At 45.4% G+C, this 21,371-nt stretch overlaps 1 protein-coding gene across 3 annotated transcripts in view; it reads right to left on the reverse strand.

Moving 5' to 3' along the window:
* TOX2 (TOX high mobility group box family member 2) overlaps nucleotides 1-21,371 on the reverse strand; it is a 256,708-nt gene that overhangs the window by 42,725 nt on the left and 192,612 nt on the right. For 2 of the 3 annotated variants that reach the window (XM_034787528.1, XM_034787529.1), the window contains exons 4-5: nucleotides 10,598-10,837; nucleotides 1,740-1,967 (exon numbers count right to left, since the gene is read on the reverse strand). In XM_034787528.1, the coding sequence (XP_034643419.1) occupies nucleotides 1,740-1,967; nucleotides 10,598-10,837 (468 nt within the window). The remainder of the gene's footprint in view (nucleotides 1-1,739; nucleotides 1,968-10,597; nucleotides 10,838-21,371) is intronic. The other variant, XM_034787530.1, reaches the window with a different exon arrangement.

The raw sequence follows: 21,371 nt of genomic DNA on the forward strand, positions 1-21,371 counted from the left end.
TTCCTTACTCCTAATAATTTTTGTTGCCCTTTGTAAACCTTTTCCAATTCCAATATATCTTTTTTGAGATGGGGCGACCACATCTGCACGCAGTATTCCAGATGTGGGCATATCATGGATTTATATAAAGGCAATATGATATTTTCTGTCTTATTATCTATCCCTTTCTTAATGATTCCCAACATTCTGTTTGCTTTTTTGACTGCCGCTGCCAGGGCCGGCTCCAGGCACCAGCTAAAGAAGCAGGTGCTTGGGGCGGCCAATACCAAGGGGCGGCCCTCCGGCCACTATTGGGGCGGCATGTCTGGGCCTTCGGCGGCAATTCTGCAGCGGGTCCCTCAGTCCCTCTCAGAACGAAGGACCTGCTGCTGAATTGCCGCCGAAGAGTGGAGCGGTGCGATTGCGCTGCCGCGGCTTTTTTTTTTTTTTTTTTGCCTCTTGGGCGGCAGAAAACCTGGAGCTGGCCCTGGCCACTGCACATTGAGTGGATGATTTCAGAGAACTATCCACAATGACTCCAAGAACTTTCTTGAGTGGTAACAGCTAATTTAGACCCCATCATTTTATATGTATAGTTGGGATTATGTTTTCCAATGTGCAAAGCAGACTGCACACTGCATAAGCAGCTCAGTGCTAAAGTTCAAGCTATCTTCCCTTAGACACTACAACGGTATGAGCCTGATCATCTCCCCTGACCTGCACAGGTGGGAGACATTCTGTGTGTGGTTCTATCCCTTCCCAGGGGTAGGAGCCTGAGCTACCTCCACGAATGTGTCTACCTCCCTGCAGTCTGCAGGGAGTGCCCCAGGAGCCAGGGGATCCATGCAGGGAGAGAGGGAGGCTGGGGCACATCACCCCCACACCAGCTCTATGGAGGTCAGAGCAATAATTCAGCCTTAGACCTAATCTGATCTGACACCATCATTCTAACTCACCCCAGTAGAGTAACTGCCATTAAAATCCATACAGTTCTACTCTGTGCCCTAGTTAATATTACTGCAGCAATCAGTGTGTTCCCTACATACTTATTTAGGGACTATCACAAATACTGCCAGCAAGGCTAATTACTTGTGAACTGCAACAGTAAAGATGTGACTAGCGGATGCACTGTGTTAACAGCTGATCATCTAGCAGGTCTCCAACATGTCAAGCAAGCTGCAATTCCGACATGCAGTGTGGTGGGATGGGAGTTGTAATGTTAGCTTTGATAGGTCAGGCTCTGAATACAAAACTTTAAAAAATCTGTTGCATGCAGGAACTCCATCTGTGTGTGCTCACTGGAGGATGCGATAAGGACAGAAGCACTCAGAACATATTCACTAGTGGCTTCTGAATCACAGCTCAATCAAATGGCATGCAGCAGGTTGTGAGCATTCCAGGCCAAGTCCATCAAAAACTATCTTTGATTCATTGCAGCTGCACTGCGTTATGATATAGCTGCTCTTGAGATTTGTGTGTGGAGAGAACTTACCTCCACTGGAATTATCCAGGGGCCAGGTCACACAATTGCTGTACAGAATTAGGAGCTCAAAATTGTGCATGCAAACCCTAAAGCCTTGCTTCTAGTGGCAAAAGGCACTTCAACAATACTTCTGAAAATAGCCTCCTTTTTTGTGCATACCCCTTTGGGTGCCTAAGCTCCAAACTGTGCTTCTAATTTGCTGGGCCAGATTCTAACTTGCTAGATGTAGCAAAACAAAACCAATTCAACAGCTGTAACAACCAGATCAGAAACTCACCTGCTTTTGTTCTTCTCCCAAACTATCCCACATAGATGCAACAATTTTTGAAACATCTCCGAATGTAGCATTTGGGTTTTGCCCTTTGATAGCTGCTTGCGTGTCTCTGAAAAACAGGGCATAAGCTGACACAGGCTTCTGGGGCTCGTTGGGGTCCTTCTTTTTCTTCTTCTTTTGGCTTTTGGGTTTCTTGCCCAGGTCTGTTGATGGTCTCTTCTCTCCAGAAACCTGTAAAACCAAAAGGGACCCAGTAATGACCAACTCTCTCTGGCTGGAGTTGAAGATTCTGGTAGTATTGGGAAAATGATGAGACAGGAGGCCAATGAAGGAAGAGCACTCATGATAGGCACAGGATGACGCCTGGCACCAGAACCTGACTCTCTCCCCAGTATCATACCTTTCACTTGTACAAATAACTTGTGAAGTTTAGTGTTCAACCAAGTGAGGAACTAATACCCCTGGCTAGGGGCAGGCCTAGTGCAGGCAGCTGCTGGGCTTTCCCCTAGCTACCCAGCCCCGCCCTCCAACACAGGTATCCCATTACTGCCATCCTGAACCACTTGAGCACTTTGCTGCTTATTCCCACCTCGAGGTGCCTGATGTACTTGCTGTGTATAGTATGAACAAGACTGGGCCAGCACACACTGTTTTTCAACTCCCTCCCACCTGATCTCTCACCAGTACCACTCTCTGATCTCAGTGACCAGCCAGCTCCTTACGCCCCTGAGGATTTCACCACTGATACTACATTGTTAATCTAGTGTAAATCAGTTTTTAAGCAGCAGTGCATTGAAGGTCTTTGGAAATTCTGATTAATGCGTCTATTTCACCCCCATGCTGCTCCTATTGTCAGTCCCCAAAGACATTAGTCAGGTTAGTTAAGCAGGCCCTCCCTTGGTGTAGCCTGTGGAATAACTCCTCCGAAGTTCCACCTGGCCTCCGACTGCATGCTTGAACAGTCATTCAGGAATCTTTCCCAGTCCGTATGTTAGATACATTGGGCTGAGTTTGCCATAGCTCTTCCACTGATCCCTTTTTAATATGGGGGGGGAGGGTCATTTTAGCTTCTCTCTCCTTTTGCACTCTGCTCCCCTCCAGCTGTGCCCAGGCATTCAGATTTTCCATTCACCGCCTCTTTCTGCATTGTGGGATGCTGGGTGTACAGCTCTGGACCTGTCACTGCAATTCTCTCTCTGACTTGTGCTTGTGTCATGTAGTTTCATGAGCTTCTCACTACCTGTCCCCCAGTACATTCCTCTCTGTGTGCGGCATCAGGGCCGGCTTTAGGAAGTGCGGGGCCCGATTCGAACAGTTTCGACGGGGCCCCGGGCAGGGATGACTAAAAAAAAAAACCATGTAAAAAAACACGTGGGGCTTGTACTCACCGGGCGGTGCTCCTAGTCTTCGGTGGTGGGTCCTTCACTCACTCTGGGTCTTCGGCGGCACTGAAGGACCCGCTGCCGAAGTGCCGCCGAAGACCAGGAGCGCCACCGGGTGAGTAAAAATTAAAAAGGAGCCTCTAACCAGGGAAGGGATTCTCGGCCACTTCTTTCTCCCCTCCCCCCCGGCGGCCCTGCCACCGGGCGCGGGGCCCTCTTAGGCGCGGGGCCCGATTCGGTGGAATTGGTGGAATTGGCCTAAAGCCGGCCCTGTGCGGCATGTTTCCCTCCTTCTCTTTCGTGAGCACCAAGACTAAAATGACAGCCTGATGTATCCCCACATTCCTCATGCTCTCTCCTAGGGACACAACCTCCCGCATGGCTTCCACTAAACAGCTCCCCAGATACTTTCACATGCTCTTGCTTATTTCCCCTAACCATCCCATTGAGGCTCATATATTCCCTCCCTGTGCCCTGCCCATTTCCTCTGCCCGTGACCACCCCGTTCATTTTGCTTTCCAGATGGTTTCATTCAGCAGCGCACACATTTTTCCAAAATTCACTTTTCCCTTTCTCAGACTCGTTCCTGTCCTGATTTCACCCTGGCGAAGTCATGGTCCATCTTTACCAGCCATTCCCCAACTTTCCTCATTCTGACTTTGTGTGCTGGGTTCCTTTGCACCAGGTCCATCTCACCCCCCGGAGCAGTCCCGGGCAGGGGCCACAAGCACTACTGGCACTACAGAAACAACACCGACACTCAAGCACTGTGCCCTTTTGGGAACATCTATACTTTGAAAGGCAGCTTGCTTCCCCCCCTACTAGTGCAGGGCCTGTACGCATGCGCGCGCGCACACACACACACACACTCCACAACAACAGGGCAAGTAGCACCTCTGGGGGAATTCACAAGTAAACTGTAGTATATTTTTATGAAAACACTTTATACACAGCGCTTATCTTTACAGACCTGCCAATTTCGTGTTAAACAAGTAGACTCAGCTATCTGAATGCATTCAGCAGTCCATGAACTTTGAGAGCACTGAAAAGACTGAGGTAACATTGATTATTTAGTGATCTGCAGCATCTGGCAAGATTTTAAGGGAGAACAGGCCCTCTCCTGCATTCCTTGCTTACCTAAACATTGACCAAAGCAAAGGGGAGTTTTGAGTGCAGAAGGCTACGGGATCAGGGCTGCATTTTGTTACCTGTGATTACCAAGTCTCATCAGAACACTGTGCTGGGCAGGCCATTTAGTCCACTCCCTGTACCATAACAGAACTGAATTCATTCTCTCTGAGTTCTTCTTGAAGAGAGTCATACCCCAAGACTCAGCCTCCAGTGAGGCAGAATCCATAGCTTCCCTTTTTAGTTAGTGTCACCACCAAACTTCTGCGTCTTATAGGGTCTGATCTTTGGCCTTGGGCACTCCCTTTGGCACTGCTTCAAAGGCCACGCTGCTGAAATGTAACCACTTTCTTTGCAGGTTGCTGTTCCAGGTTGGCATGCCCAGGTATTCCAGGGTGCTAATGTAGCATATGTGACAGCTGGTAACCAGAACACACAGTCACAGGGATAAGAAATAACATACGGAACTTGAAAACAGAAAGTAAATTTCCAGGTGGAGGGCATTAGCTAAAGAAGATGGTAAGATGCAGTATGGGTAAGTACATCAGGCACAGGCAAAAGAAAATCCATGAACAGTGAAGTGTACGTGTTCACCTACAGAGGAAAGAGATACTTTTAAACCACTTTGAACTCATACACCGAGGATCTCTACGTTAGTGAGTGAAGCCACACAACACCCCTGTGAGGCAGGAAGTATTATTAAACACATTTTACAGGAGGAAAATCTAAGACACAAAGAGGTTCATTGACTTGTCCCATGTCAACAGCAGAGCCAGGAACAGAACCAAAGGCTGCCAGTCCTGTATTCTAACCACTAGAAACACTTCCTCAAAGGCAGAAAGTCAACTAGTATCTCTGCTTATCAAATGCTGACAGTGTCGAGACACTTCTCAGACTGCTCAGCAGTTACATTAGTTAAAGAGTTACCCACTTTATCAGGAAGATGATTTTAAAAGAGGAAGTTACTTACTTTCATAATTGGAAGTTCTTTGAGATGTGTGGGCCCTATCTGTATTCCCCTGTGGTTATGCATGTGCTCCAGGCCCCTGAAGCCAGAGAATTTTGAAAGCAGTGTCTGTTGGTCTGTGCCTGCATCTTCACTCTCCTTATGACTCCAACTGAGGAGATAAAGGGCCGGGCGGACTGACCGTCTCTCCAATTCCTGCTCTACTGTGAATCAAAAGATGATCCAAAACAGAGGGGAAGGAGGGCGAGTAATGAAATACAGACTGGGACCATACATCTTGAAGAATCTCCAGTAAGTAACTTCCTCTTCTTCGAGTGCTGGTTCCTGTGTGGATTCCACTGTGGGTGACTGACAAGCAGTACTCAGGTAGGAGGAGGGTGTGAGAATGCAGATGGCAGAGCCGAATGAAGGGTCACCATTCCAAAGGATGCACTGGTGGGGGAGTCCTGTACTGAAGCATAACGCCCGGCAGTGGGCTGAAACTCCATGTAGTTGCTTTGTAAATATCAAGTAGAAGTATTTCTTGAAGTGATGCCATAGATGTCACTTGTGCTCTCATAGAATGAGCCCTCACCCCACGAGGGGGTGGAGATTAGACAGCAGAGCAAAATATAGGTGTATATTTTACAGATAAATGGATAAAGACGACAAAGCTCTGGACTCTGGCGGTTCCGACCTGGTGGTGAGAAGGAACTGGGGAGGCGGCTGGTCTGATTCACCCTTTATCTCCTTTGTTGGAGGCATGGGAAGAGTGAGGGTGCATATGCGGATCAATGGACTCTGCTTTCAAAATTGTCTAGCTCCAGGCGCATGAAGCGCATGCATACCTACACATAGGGACCAGCACTCAAAGAAAAACACCATTTTATGATAGAAATTAGGCTGAATACCAAGCCCTTAAGCATACAATGTAACTAGACATGGCTGTCTGTCTGTCTAAAGAAGGCCTCTGTCATAATGGCTTTGCTGATTTGATTGCAAGCACCAGAAGTGCTCGGAAACCACAGAGTTTAAGAGGACTCATTTTAGCTGGCACAGTTCTAATGTTCTCTGTTCATCAGCTCTTGACTGGCCATTAAGCTCGGTCTCAGAGCAGTGGCATTTATCAAATGGACAGTTGCCCATTAGCGAATAAGCAAAAAAAAAAAAAAGCCCGGAATGAGACAGAAAAAAGCATTTAATTTAAAACTGCCAATTGGGTTGGAATGGGATTCCTGGGGGTGAAAGGCCACCTTATTAGGAGGAAAAAATTCATAACAAGGTTTCACTCCGTGGGTGAGCTGGATGGCATTTTATCTCATTTTAATCTCAGTTCATCTACTTTTGTACTGATGGGATAGAAAACAAACCCTCCAGCAGTTATTGGCCAAAGTGCAGCATTAAGTGGAGGAACCAAGAACAAGAACCAGCAACTCTCAGCAACTATTAGGACTTCATGATCATTCTTATTTATACAGAGACATAAGTGTGCGTGGCACTCTACAGACAATAACAGACCATGTCCTGGCCCCTCAGAGTATTTAGGCTCCTAACTTCTGTTGAAATGCCTTTGTGGATTTGGGTCTTACAGTCTTTAGCAGTGTGGACTGTGCAGCTTTCATGCCCCACGTGCTAAGCAGTGAGCAGAGCTACATCACTGTTCAGAGTTCATTTTCTGCTGGAGTATGAATCTGGTACAGCGTAGTATGACGTAGTCCTGGCTAGAGGGAGTGTCTTGCAGGCAGGTATTATGTATTACTGGCACCCTAAACCAAACCTGCACCAAGGCCCAGGTCACAGAATCACATCGGGTGGAGATGGAACGATCTGTGATATTATGTAAGCCCCCGCCCCCATCATGCCAACCAATGTACAGAGGGATTATTCTCTACAGTGGGATAAATTGTTCTGGGCTATTATGTCTCTTTCACCCTCCCGTCTCCTCCATCTTCACACTTTGCATAAGTGCCAGAGACAATCATGGAAGCTCAAGGCCTGCTCCCTGCAAGCACCGCAGGAGTGCGCCCCACCCCACAGAGGAGCACAGTCATGACCCCACCCCTTTGCCTGTGGAGCTGGCTGGGTATGCTGCCGGGAGAACAGACTGCAACCTTTAAAGAGTTGGTGCATTGAGCATGTCCCCTGCCCCCCAGCACCGGGAGCTTGGGGAGGGATTGTATGTTCTGAGGTCCTCTGGGCCAGGCTGGCTCTACACAGCGCCCAAAGGGAGCCAGTGTCTTCCTAGCACAATCTGGCTCTCGGTCTACCCCCATGGGTTCAGGAGTCTAGTGCCCACAGCAATGGGAACTGCCCCAAGGACTGGATGCCTTTTGCCGAGGGTCACCAATAATACAAGGGGCTGCTCAGAATGGCCTGGGTTTGCTGTTGTGAATGTTATTTTAACATGTGACAGTGCTGTGATGTGTATCCAGCTATAAATGCCCTGAGCTAATGCGCTTTACTCCATTGGAGAGGCTGGTGTGCAGAACACTAGATGTAACACAAAGAGTAAGCTGAGAAGATTCACAGGTTAGGGCTATCACATTATAAACAGGCAGCTTTGCTGTCATCTAGACTATTCTCAAAGAGGCAGGGGCTTCATTGGTCACATCTGGACTTTATAAAACCTGCAGGGAGATTTCTAAAGCAAGAGTAATAGGGACTCTACCCACTCCCCCAGCTGGGTGAGTAAGAGTTGGATGCTCAACCCTGGGAACAACTAAGCCCGGAAAGACACTAAACTCTTAGGCTGGGGTATTCAAAGGGAGTTTAGCCCCCAAAATGCCACTGAAATTTCCATGGGTCTTTCCTTTGAAAACCCCAGGCTTACTGTTTTAATGGATGTGAATTCAAATGACTAGTCTGTGCAGACAGAGCAGGGACAGAAGAATGTTTAGCTTTCCAGACACCAGTAGTGAAAACAAAACAGCCTCATTTCTGCCTTAGTGCAACAACAAAAATGACTTTTCAGCCATGAAGCGCTGGAAGTGAAGTCACTTAGCGCAAAATGTTAGTGTGCTCCTTTGCCCCTACATCTGAATTATCTCCCAGTATGTTGCTTGGGTTCCCCCACTCACCCCTCAAGGCTTTAAAAATTCTCCAATGAGGGGATCTTTCATGATACCTCTTGCAGCAGGACACTACTCTTCCAATAAGAGTTACAATTTAGTTCAGCGTTTGGTCTCTATCCAGTTTTCACAAATTACTGGCTTTTGTGGGAGTAGAAAAACCACCTCCTGGCAGCAGGACCATTTCTTATGTGTTAATATGGTTTTCTTGGTAGATATTTTAATTCCTGTTTGTTAGAAACTCTTTTTATGACCTGGTGTACAAAGGTCGTTAATGGTCATAAAATAAATGATGGATTGATCCCTTTAAATATTTCCAACAGCTGTGTATATAGAGAAAGCAAACAAAAACGCAAAAGCCACCGTGACTCTAGTGCTCTCTTTACACTGTGGTTTCTTTTCTCTAGGAAACATACCACTTGATTATTGCTTCGCCTAACTTGCTATGGGTATACAGGATAGGTAAGGTATATATTTATGGCCAGAAAAAAAATACAGGGCTTTGTAAATTGCCTTAGCTATCTTGCTCCAAGAATCAGACATATCCCCAAATTCCGTCTCCCTCATGTTCAATACTGACTCACTGGACCTATAAGAAATGTATCAGCAAAAAATCAGTGACCTAACAGGTAACTCCTGTACTATCATATTGTCAGGCTTAAACCTTGAAGATGATTGGTAAAGGTACAATGAAAAAAGCTGTTGCATACACTGAGTGTAGCTAGTCTAAAACTAACACTGCAAGAAAGGTTTTAGCTGCAAAGCAAATGCCATTTGCTTTCTGTGACCCCCGAGTTGTCAGTGATGCAGTCTCTTCTAGCCAGCAGATCACCGAACGACTCTAGCTGCATAGGACTGTGCCAAATAGACACAACCAAATTCTAAACTGCAAAATCTGAGGATTTCATAAAATACTTCTATTTTCAAGCAAAAATGTATTTTTATTTTTGTAAGTTAGTTCTAATAAAGATCAGATTTGCATCCACACACACTTTTTGAAATGTTATGTTTTGAGATGAAAACTTCCAATTTATGAAAAGTGAAATGAAAACTAAGAATAATTTTTCCGGAAGTTTCATGAGAAAGCATTTGCTAGTTTGCTCAGCCGTCGTACTAGAGCTAAGCACTTGTTACTGTGGGTAACATACACACAACTGGTAACAATTGGATCTTCAGGAGGTTTTTCTTCTGGGAATGAGGATACATTGCCTGCAAGCCAGTGATTTTGGTAATACAGTGTCTTCCTTAGAAGTAGCATCTTTCAGAAATAGCCCTTCCATGAAGGCTTAACAAATGGGTCAGCACCATCCCAGAAAGTTACAAGTCTAATCATCAAAGTACCCAATGATCAGTGAATGCCCATGTATCAGGTACACAAGTCATTATGGTTGTACCATAATCATCTCTGCAATCTGCCCACATGTAAGGAGAGTCAGGGAAGACGTGTGGACAACAGTGCAAAGGGTTTGCTCTGCTAGTGCATTCTCTGAGACTGATGCAGGATGCCTAAGGTGACTCAGAAATCTTAGCCCAAGCTGTCCTTCAACGCTTCCTCCACACCAGTCCTAATGAGGCAGGTGATTTTTATTTTATAATCTTCTCTACATTTTACCTCTTTGTTTATCAGTTCTCTTCATCCACTCAAGACAACTGGCATCCTAATGGCTTCTGACCACTAGCCAAACAAGAACGGCAAGCAACTTTCACTATATCCTGTGTCACCATCACTTTATTAACTGTCCTAGGTAATAACTGGTTGCTAAAAAATACCCAGGTGAATTAAAAGACGGAGGGTGCTTTCTTTGTTATTTGACACGGGTGCTGATGTAGTTAACTAATACATACCATTTCTTAAGGACTCTGCTAAATCACACGCTGGATTTTTGCTTCTCTCTTCCAACACAAAGTCTAGTTTTACAGATACAGTCTTTGAAACTGGAAAAAAATTGAGCACTGAACCATGTATTTATTGTCAAAATCCTAATTTGAAAGAACAATGTAGCATGATGTATCTGGCAACTGCAGCAGGAAATAAAAGACTTAGGGGAGGAAACTTCTCTCAGAATTAGAGACTTTCATTCCTTTAGTTGTTATATGCACCAATATAGCACAGCAATGTTTGATATGATTTGCAAAGCTGCCATGCTTTCGCGCGTCCTAGCCCAGAAACGTTCTCTGTAAACAATCGCCTGTTACAGAGAAAGTCTCTCTCTATCTCTATGCAAAGAAAAAACAAAAGGCCTGTTCTCTTATTAGAGCCAATTATTTCTATCACTGTAAATACTGTCTGTCATTCTCTTACTGTATGTCTGTCAAAACAGGCATGGCTGCACGTACCTTATAATGTGATTCTGTCTCCTCTTCCTGAGTAGAACTGGAGGGAGATGGTGTAGCAGATTTACTTCCTGGGGGTGATGGGGAACCATGGGTAACACCGCTCCTCATACCCATCTGAGAAATCAGCTGTGACTGGCTGAGGGCACTCATGTGACCGGCTAACATCCCTGGTCGATTGATCAGGGGGACTTGACGGTTGGAATCATAGGAAGTGGCGTCTGAGTGGACCATCTCCTGGATCTGAGTTAGGAGAATATTACTTTTTAATTAAAATGTATTTTATTTATTGTCTTATAAAATTACTTTATGATGAACTATTATTGACTGATTTAGAAATTATATTACAGAACTGGTAGAGAAAAATCTTCTTCCCTGCCCCTTTCCAAAACAAAAGACGAGAGCGAGTTGGGCAATGTGTGCTTGGGATTTCTCCTTTCCATAATTTCCCTGTGGGAAAACAAGGGTTACGTCTACACTGCAGCTAGGAGGTGTAAGTACCAGCTCAGGTAGATGGCAGACACGCTAGGTCTGCTTGAGCTAGCACACTAAAAATAGCATAGCAGCGTGACTGTGGCGGCACGGCTAGCTGCCTGTGTACATCCTTAGGCTCTCAGGTGAGATTGTGCCTGGGCGGCTAACCCAAACTGCTGCCTCGGCTGCTGGGGCCACCCCGTGATGCTATTTTTAGTGCATTAGCTCAAGCAGAGCTAGCATGTGTACGTCGACCTGAGCTGGGAATTACTTCTCCCAGCTGCAGTGTAGACGTACCCTAAGGGATTACAACATAAGGGCTTAAATTGTGCCAGCAAAATGTGTGTGAGCATGTGAGTACCAGCAGAGAAATGCTTCAGGCTGTAATAGTGGGAAGAAACTTCCCCCAAGGGCAGGCTACAGCCAAATTGTCCAAAGTGAGGGTTTTCACACCCTCCTCTGAAGCACCTGGTCCTGGCCACCGGATGTCAAACTAGCTGGGCCAACCAATTGAACACACACACACACACACACACACACACACACACACACACACATATGTTGTGCAGACACATCGTAGGCCCTTGTGTTTGAAAGTTCAGCCCTGCTCTGCTCAGGGATGCAGCTGCAGAGAGTTGCGATTCCTCGCGCGCTGCACATGATCAAATACAATATGTTATTGCTTAGAAAACTGACAGGCTCAAAAAATTAACTTCTTCACGTTTACCAAGTTACCACAACTTCTCGGTTCCTCTGCTCTCTGGCTTAAACAGAAAAGTACAAGTAGAAATAAATAAATACACCATATACTCTGGAGCAGAACAAGCAGAAGTCCCCACCTTTCCCAGACAGGCCTAGATTTGGCTTTAGGTCAGATAGCAGAATGTAAGTAGGTTTTGTTGCACAAGTTTGTTATTTGACCGCACTGCGAAAACACAAATTCCAACGTAACTAGCTGAGGATCTGGCCCCATGCTGAGATATCATTAGGGAAGTGACTTCAGCATAGTAAAACCAAGAAGATTCCAAGTCCCAGAAGCGACTGTGTCCTAGACACAGGGAGTCTCACACACAGTTTGCTCCCATGTGCTGTACAGACTGGCCCAGGCACACAATGGGGTGTGTTAAGAATGATGCCTGAGCCTTACTGCCAAGAACCTTACCTGACACTGCTCCGACTGCAGCATCCCTTTCACGGAGGTTTATGGACTACCTTTTAATGTTTTCAATAACAGTAAAACAATGGGTGCAAACCCTCCCTTTGTCATCAAAACCCCATGTTTACAAAGCAGGGTGCCATTCTGGCAAGTCTGAGCTCCCGGACTGGCAGATAAGTCAAGAACTTTCTGTATTTATGTACTTAAAACATGGCACTCAGTGCTCCAGACACTGGAACTAATGGCACGAAACAACAAACACTCGGACCAATATCCTGCTCCCCACACACCAAACACTGCCACAGATACCTCCCACAAAGATCTGACCCTGCTCTATCATACATCCTGTCCCCCAGAAACATGGGCCTTGTCCCATCTCCTGAAGGCCAGCAGATTCGGGTTCTGGCAGACTGAGGCAACAAGCAAATTCCACAGCCAAGAGGGCCAAGGATTTCAGAAGTGACTATTGATTTTGGGTGCCTGACTTGGGACACCTTAAAGGCCCCAAATTTACAGAGCGCAGGGACTCAGCACTTTTCAATGGAGGCAGCAAAAACCATGAGTCACTTTGGACAATCTTACCCTAGAACCCCTCACTGAGACGGTTCTGCTTCTAGCCCCCGGCAATCAAACAGGATGTGTTCAGAGGCGCACAGCACTGTGCATGATCAGACTCACGCCACCCCAGCAGGATGCCCAGATCTTGCCTTCAGGTGCTGCCGTCGGCAGTGTGGCATGTACATGTGGTTCTGCGGGCTAAGTGTCCTTCTGAGCTCCCTCAGGATCCCCTCTTAATGTGACCACACTTGAAAATCAGGATCTTCATCCCATTAGCCTGCAACCACCACAGTCAGACTGGATGCACGAACACAGAAAACAAACAACACCCGACAGACAGAGCAAGACAGATCCAGCATGACCCTCTAACTCCCCAACGGAATGGTGACGGCCTACTCACGCCAAAGGACAGCTTACAATGTAAACCTCCATACTGTGAGCAAATTCCACTTCAGTCCATGGCTCTAAGGGAGCAGCATCACACTCACACATTCAGGGCCACGTTCTGCTCCTACAGAACTCAATGGTAAAGCTCACATTTGTTTCTATGGGAGCAGGATTATGAGGAAACAGGCAGCAGGATCGAGCCCATAACAAGGGAACAGGCTTGTTTTGCACACTTCAGCAGCTTAGCCCTTTCCCAGATTCAGAAGATAGCACGGGCCTTATCCAATGTTGCAAGCACATCAGACACAACCTGCAAAAATTCATCTTTGCACCTGTCAGGAAAGTAATGTAAAACAACAGACAGAGCCTGCTGGAAGGGCTGAAATTATAATTGCTTGAGGGCCAACTGCGTGAAAAGGTGAAAAAAATGAATACTATTATTTTGGGCAGAGAATCTGTATGTCCGGTTCATATGGCAGATTTTAAGCCTGACGTCTGTACATCGCAAACACCAGCGATGAAAAGTGTTACACAAATCATTAAAACGCAGAAGGAAAAGGAGTGAAATGCCAACAGATGCTTAAATACTCCCAAGCTATGCTAGGGAGAGAGGCTACGGTGAGGAGTGTTACTGCACGAAGAGCTAAAACGCCTTGTTCACCAACAAAAGAAATGTTCATTGTCTAGCCATTTTCAGCCTTACCATTCTGCCATCCACCTCTGAACAAGCCTCAGAATATACAACCAGCCCAGTCTCAAACTAAAGGCCCTTTGGACATGGATGATCTTCCAGGCTGTTATTCATATAGTGGGATACCATGGTGCCAGGCAGAGTGTGGGAACCTATATACTGAAGGGAGAAAAGACAGATAAAATAGAGATATAAGGCCAGATGCTCAGCTGGTGTAAATCATTGTAGCTCAACCGAAGTCAATGGAGCTAGGTTAATTTACACCATCTGAGAACCTGGCCCATAATCTGTCTATCAAAGGTACTTCTAGACCACCCCATCACACAGTAACTGAGCACTGACTCACGGTAATCAGCCTCAGGAATATAATGCGTTCATGAAGAAGAAATCCTGGAGAGGACTGCTGCCCTGCTCAGATCATGCCACATGATAACAAGCCCTTCCCACTGAGAATGAGCTGTACTATTAGAAACATCAGGCAAACTTCAAACATGACATAAGCGGCTGCAGCTCCACTGAAGTCAAATGGGTTGCATCTGCTTACATCTGGGCTGAATTTTGTCCAACGTTTCTAATTCCAACTGGCTTTTCACCTCTTCCTTCAGGCTCTGGGAATTGCAGTAAAGAAATGGCTGTAATCTACGACCATAAGGAACCCAATGTAAGAGAGTGCAAACCAGTTCCCAACTTGCTTAATCGCTCTCTTAAAAGTTCCTTTTTGTGGACTTTAATGTTTGAAGTTATATCAGTTAGATCAAATTTCCAAAGGGCAGAGGACCATATACATACAGACACCAAAAATACACAATCTTATTTATGCATGCAAATTCTAGGGTTGTGTGCATAAATTTGGCAATGCATTGACCCAATTTGCACCTGCAGTTGCATGCACAAATAGAGGACAGAGTTGCCTTTCTACAAATGCAGCATTATTTAGTGGATGAAGCACAGGTCTCTAAATGAGGACCTCCTGCATTCTACCCCTGACTTTTTGCATGCCTTTGTACTTTTCATAGAGATGACTTTCCTGTCATCTGATTATCCAATATACACAGAGTAATATCTGAGACACGTAGCAATCACACAAATAGGACAGTGAGGGGTTACTGAAGGTCCAGACTCGATGTAATAACAGAATAATAACACTACTATGATGTGCTACTTGTTTGGATCCAAGGTTGTAGAAAAATAGAGCCTTCTTCAGGGCATTGACCAAAGACACTGAACACTTTACTATATGGACCATTTGTCTGATCTAGCAGGGAAATTCCCATGCTCCATTCTGCTCTCCTCCATCACAAAACCTACCCTCCTGTGTCTATGGGAGGACTGTGTGGAGTCCTCACTGTACTGCCTGTTACTCAGTGAAGCTGGCAAATCTGAAAAAAAAGAAAACTAGTTTGTATACCTCTCCCTCAATTAATCCACTATCTCCCCCACATTCTCATCTGGGCAGCTACGGCCCGATCTTGGAAGGACTTAGGCACACACTGAACATTACAGACATGAGTACTTTTCAAAGTCAATGCAATTATTCGTATTTGTAAAGTTTAGAACATGTCTAAATTTGTGCGGAATCTGGACCTAAGCCCTGATATCACCTCAGGCCTGATCCACAAATACTTACTCACACGAGGGATCCTTACACATACAAGCAGTCCCAATGAATCCATTATGACTACTCACATGAACAAAGACTACTTGTGTCAGTAATGCTTGTCAGATCAGAACCTAGACCAGAATTTACTCTTGGGGACTAGTCAAATAACAGCAGCCTCAGAAGTGCCCGGAAAAGCCCACGCAACCAAAATCTGTGCTGCCTTTCCCAGAGAAAACCCTACCAGGATTCACATTAGGCTATTTATCACCTCCCCCTCCCACATACAGATTAAACAATTACCCCCCACCCTGTAAACGAGGCCTATCCACATGTCACTGTCATCAGCAGTGTGCCAGAGTTCTCTTACTAATTTCAGAGACAGGGCTAAGCCAGCTACTTACGTACAATCTGATTCAGCCACAGAAGAAGTCAGCAGGAGGGAAATCAAACACAGTCTTAAATATCTTCCAGACTTTTTCCTTTTTATATTAATCTGATTAATGTTAACATGAGTTTAAAGACCCAGGGCTTTATTTATTAACAATCTTCGTTTCCGATAAGCCCACTGAGGTGCAATCTCTCATTAACAGGGGAGTCCTGCCAACCCCATGAGCAGCACATAAAGTAAGAAATTGAGGGAAGAGCTGCTAGGGCTAGCAGGCTTCAGTGGAAATAAATCCAAACGCAGAAGCAGATTTTCTGCTGCAGGTCAGGAATCGAGAGCTCTTCCACAACACCAGACAGCACACTCCGCTCGTGCTTTCAGATCATACACGTGGGGGGAGAACAGATTCTGACAAGAGCAACCCCTTTCTGTGTTAATTACTTAGTGCTGGGATTTAACTTTCAAACAGCAAATATGTCCCGCATAGAAATAACACCAAGAATTTGACTTAGGCTGACTACGTTTCATGCCCTTTAGGGTCAGGCTGCATCACTGTCCTCAGCTCACAACACTGTGAAAAGATACAAATAAATACACGGAGAACCTACAGAAACGTGAGTTAATGCCAGAATGACAGCAGTGGCCTGTGCTATAAATCGCAAGGAATTTCCAATGCATGGAGGGGGAGTGGGGGGGAAGAACGGGGACTGTCCAGCTAAGACATTCCCAAACTGTGGGGCTCGCTGGACAGCTGACTGGTCACCAGGCACTGGCCCCTCCTCCTCTTTTCCAAATGCTAAATTGCTCTGAGACAACTACAACCACATCAAATACTTGTCTCCTAAAACTTTTCCATCTAAGCAATTGCTGTCGTGGCAGCAGGGATGGCGGATGATCATCAGTGGGAAAGGAGGGGCCAGTGAGGCAGTTTCTGTATGAAAGATGTGGTCCACGTTATGAAAATGTTTGTGAACAGCAGGTTTTGCATGTTGCTTCTGGGAGCCCTATGCTCAACAGCTATCTCAGGATACAAGCACAAAAAAGATGGGTGGGACTGATTCAAGCCCCTATCTGTGTATTTAGTAAAATGAAATACTGCTCAACAGCCAGTCTCTGTTCACCAGAGGCCTAGGACTAGGGCCCTGACTCAGCAAGGGATTTAAGCACGTGCCTAACTGTAACCACCGGAGTTTAGTCCCACTGACTTTAGGGGGACCGCTCGTGCTTACAATTAGGCACACATTTAAGTACCCTGTAGAACTGGGGACCAAGTCATGAGGCTCTTGGAAACGGCGTCTGCCTGTCTACAATATTTCATTCTACAGTTGTCTTTTTAACAGTGAGGGTGATTAACCATTGGAACAAAGGACTAAAGGAAGTGGTGGATTCTCCATCTTTTGAAGACTTCAAATGAAGACTTGATGCCTTTCTGGAAGATGCTTTAGCCAAAACAAGTTATTGGGCACAATACAGGAGTAGCCAACAAAATTCCATGGCCTCCGTTTTACAGGGGGTTAGACGAGATGATCTAATGGTCCCTTCTGGCATGAAGATCTATTAATCTTTTAATCTAAATGAGGAGGGTGCTGCAGGTGCATTGACTGAGAGGGCTAGTGATCCCAGAAATGGCACAGTAAGGGCTATTGCAGGTCAGAAACGGAGTGTATTTGCACTAGGCAGAATATTCTTGGGGGCCAGGAGAGAACTGTAATAACAAGGGGGTGAGACAAGCAGGACTGAGGTGAGGGGCAGAGCTGGGTGTGGGGAAGCTAGTATGGGACCTGTCTGGCTCACACACACTGAGTTCAATTTCAAAGGAGAAAATGGTAAATTTGTCTTGGATTTTGTCAGTTTAATCCAGACCTTTCATGTTCAAGATGATCTGCCAGCTCACTAGGAAAAGCATAATTTATTGTCCTTATTTTAAATTTAAATGAAGAAAAGTTTATAAAATGTGTGTTTTATAAATGGGGAAGGCTTTAAAATGTGGTTTAAAAAATCTTAAAAGCTAAAATAGCTCATTCTCATTTGCAACCATTCCAGTCTCTTGGGTAAATACTGTATTAAGACAATTTTAAAACCTCTTATTATGTGGGCAATAGACCACAACGGCTCCATTTATCCATTAAATATGTAACAATACATTTTTTCTTTAAAGTGCATATTATTTATGCAGCAGAGCAGAACAAGTCCAGGAGTGTAATTATGGATAATGGACACGTGCTACAAATTCTTATGAAAAATTGTGGGAATGAGTTAGCGCCTGAGCCAGTGACCACTGAAGACAATGGAAACACTCCCACTGACCGTAATGGTCTTTGGACAGGTCCCCAGAGAGTTTATCCAGCAGGTAGGATGGAAATTTCAGCAGCTCTGCTTTCTGTTGTCTTTCAAAGACCCACGTGTGATTTTCTCCACCAAACCCCATGGGACTCTGGGAGAAATTGGGACTCCAGCAATACCAAAAAATTGCAAACCTCCATAACAAAGGGTTGGCAAAATCCCTTCACAACAGGAACTGGCACATTCCCTGCCATACTCTCAGAATGCTCCTTAATCGGTCAGGATCGCCTCTGCCTTGTTTAGATTAAATTTCAGTCAAGCTCACTCCCATCCGGCTCCCGGCCTCAGCCAAGCACTGAAAAACTGAGACACTGCACCACCTGCATTCAAAGAAAAGGGGACAGTGCTCTGTATCACCAGCCTACTAGTAGCACTGCCGCCCAAACCACAGCACAACCACCACCTGCAGCCTCAGATACACATTGAACAGGTGGGCTGACAACACTGATTGCCACGGAACCACCGAGGTCACAAAGTGCTTTGCAGACACTGATCAGCTCTCACAACTTCCTAGGGACAGCACCCTCATTCTTGTTTTACAGATGTGGAAACTGAGGCAAGGAAGTGACTGACCCAAGGCCACCCAGTGAGCCAATAGCAGAGATGGTAACAGCTCCACAATGTTCTAATCCATAGACATTTATTCTAACTTCTGCACATGCCTCCTTCTTAAAACAAGGGAGACCAGTATTATTGGTTAGTAGTGACAGAAGACCAGCAAGTTAAGCACGGCATCTTCACTCAGAGCTATTGCCTGCAGAGCACTCACGGGGTCACATTTGGAAGGTTACCTGAGCAACCTGAAAAATATATTTTGAAATAATCCTGATGCACGATATGGGGGAGCAGGTTCCAAAGGTGGGAGGGAAGGGCAGGTGGGCTTCCAACTGGGTCTGCCCTGCTACTGAACTCAGAAAGCTGAGCGCCAGTCATCATTAGCTGATACACCTGGGCAGCTTCTTATTTAAGTGTCTCCCAGCCCTTGCAGAGTATAAAGATTGTCACTAGCCCCTGGAGCCAGACAGGCGGCCAGAGAAACACATGAAGGACAGGGGCATGTTCAAGGAGAGAGCATTTCAGCAATCCAAGTTGGAGGTGACAGAGGCACAAGTAACTGGGTGGATGGCAGAATGGTCTCTTCTCATCATGGAGATCATCACCTGGGGGGATTCTTCTGCTCCCAGGAGCTTCCAACAGACAGCACATCTTAGCCCACAGACCTCCTCCAAGAAAGGGTATCTGCATCCTCTCTCTTCCGAGACATCCCTGTTTCCACTTACCCTTTTTCCTCTTTGCTGCTTACTCTTGGTTCCTCTCTCCTCTTCTTCATGCAATCCTGCAACTCAGCCTTCAAGCACCCACTCAAGTAACTCTCCGAATCATGATAATGAACGCAGAGAGTCAATGGCACGGTCTGCACTCCATAATCTCCTTGCTTACTGCATTAATAGCTGTTATTTTTCATTCATGACCAGGGCATTTTTACTCAGTGAATGACAGGAGTCTGCACTCAATTGCCCCGACCCTGCCAACCCTTCCTCAGAGCAGTCCGACTGAGGCCAGTGAGCTACTGACGTCGGCAGCAGCTGGCCCAGCCTTTGTCACTCACTAAGCTCATATTCTTTTTCTGAAGCACATTTTTCAAACAGATAAAGCTGCAACCATCCCCTGCACGCCCACTCCCTTCATTCTGCATGGCTTACTTTTATATACCTTTACCACAATCATTGATTTTTTAACATAGGCTGTGATGGGCAGTATTCAGTGTAAAGACGCAGGAGATACAGTCCTGTGTATTCCAGCCTCTCCTTTTTGGAGACCTACATTCAAATTCTGCTCATTTCAGAAATACTAATAACTTGGATGATCTCTACTCAGCTTCTAACCAATAACTGTGAGTAGTTTTGGCAAAGAAGGAACCTTTATTCAGAAAAGGCCAGGGAGAAAAATTCCAAGTCTCCATTCCTTCTGTCTCTCCCAAAATGACCCACCTGCTGGCACCAGCCTAATTAGCTAAATAAACAAAGCAACAACAACTGCCCCTAACCAGAACAAGGGCACTACAGGTCTGTTGCATCTTACGCGCATTTAACTTGCGCGATTTCAGCTTTATGCGATCGGCAAAAACAAAACAAAAACAAAAACAAAAAAGAGAAAAATAACCATTTTAATACTGTACTTGTAGTGCGGGCGATTCCCCCCGCCATTCAACTCAATGTAATTTTGACTATATGCGGTTTTCGCTTTACGCGCTAACCGTGGAACGGAACCCGCAGGTAAGATGAGACTCGCCTGTAGTATGATGTGTTCCCTTTACAAAAGCAAGCCCCCCTTTACCTTCCCAGGCATAAGCATCCCATCCCCAATGTTATCTAACTCTGCTTCCTGTCATGCTGAATATAATCTATGATGTAGGCTCAGGCTCTGTGTCTTTAGTCTCCATAAAGCTCCACATGCCCTGATGGAGCCATATGCAAATACATTCATAATTAAATCATCATCATGAGCATATCATTAAAAAGGCAACGAAGAGAGGACAGCCTAGTGAATACAGCACAGGTGTGGGTCATAAGGAACCCAGATTCCATTCCTGGATCTTCCACAAACACCCTGGGCAAGTCATTTCCTTTCCCTGTACCTCAATTCCCCCAACTGTGAAGTGGAAACAATGATCTGAATTCTGCTCTCCTATGTGTGTTTGTGGCTCCCACAGAAAGAGAAGCTGCACGTGAGTATCTGAGGGGGAATTTGGTCCTGTTTATTAAGTGCACTGGCATCCTCGCTACATGGCACTACGGAAATGCAAACTTCTAGTCTCCAAAGGACACGTTTGCTGCCTCTGTTTATAAGATGTTATGCATCTCAGAGGAACACGAGTAAAATGTGATGTAGTAGTTACTAAAGTAATTAAATGCATCTTACTTAAAAGATTCCCAAAGGCTGCTCTAATTCAAAGCCAGCCTCTTTTTTTTTTTTTTTTTTTCAATATTTTAGTTTTTTTTTTTTAATGAATATGCATATCAGGCATATAAACACTCCAGCTAATCCTCCAAAAAGGAAAGAAAAATAGGTTGACAAACTGCACATGCTCTGAGCTCCTTGTTTATGGGGAAAACAGTAATCTACACTTTTGCAGCATGAGTAACAAAACACCATTAAAAACAGGCTAAAGATTCTGATTTG

Source organism: Trachemys scripta, chromosome 12, assembly GCF_013100865.1.
Source record: "Trachemys scripta elegans isolate TJP31775 chromosome 12, CAS_Tse_1.0, whole genome shotgun sequence".
Taxonomy (NCBI): domain Eukaryota; kingdom Metazoa; phylum Chordata; order Testudines; family Emydidae; genus Trachemys; species Trachemys scripta.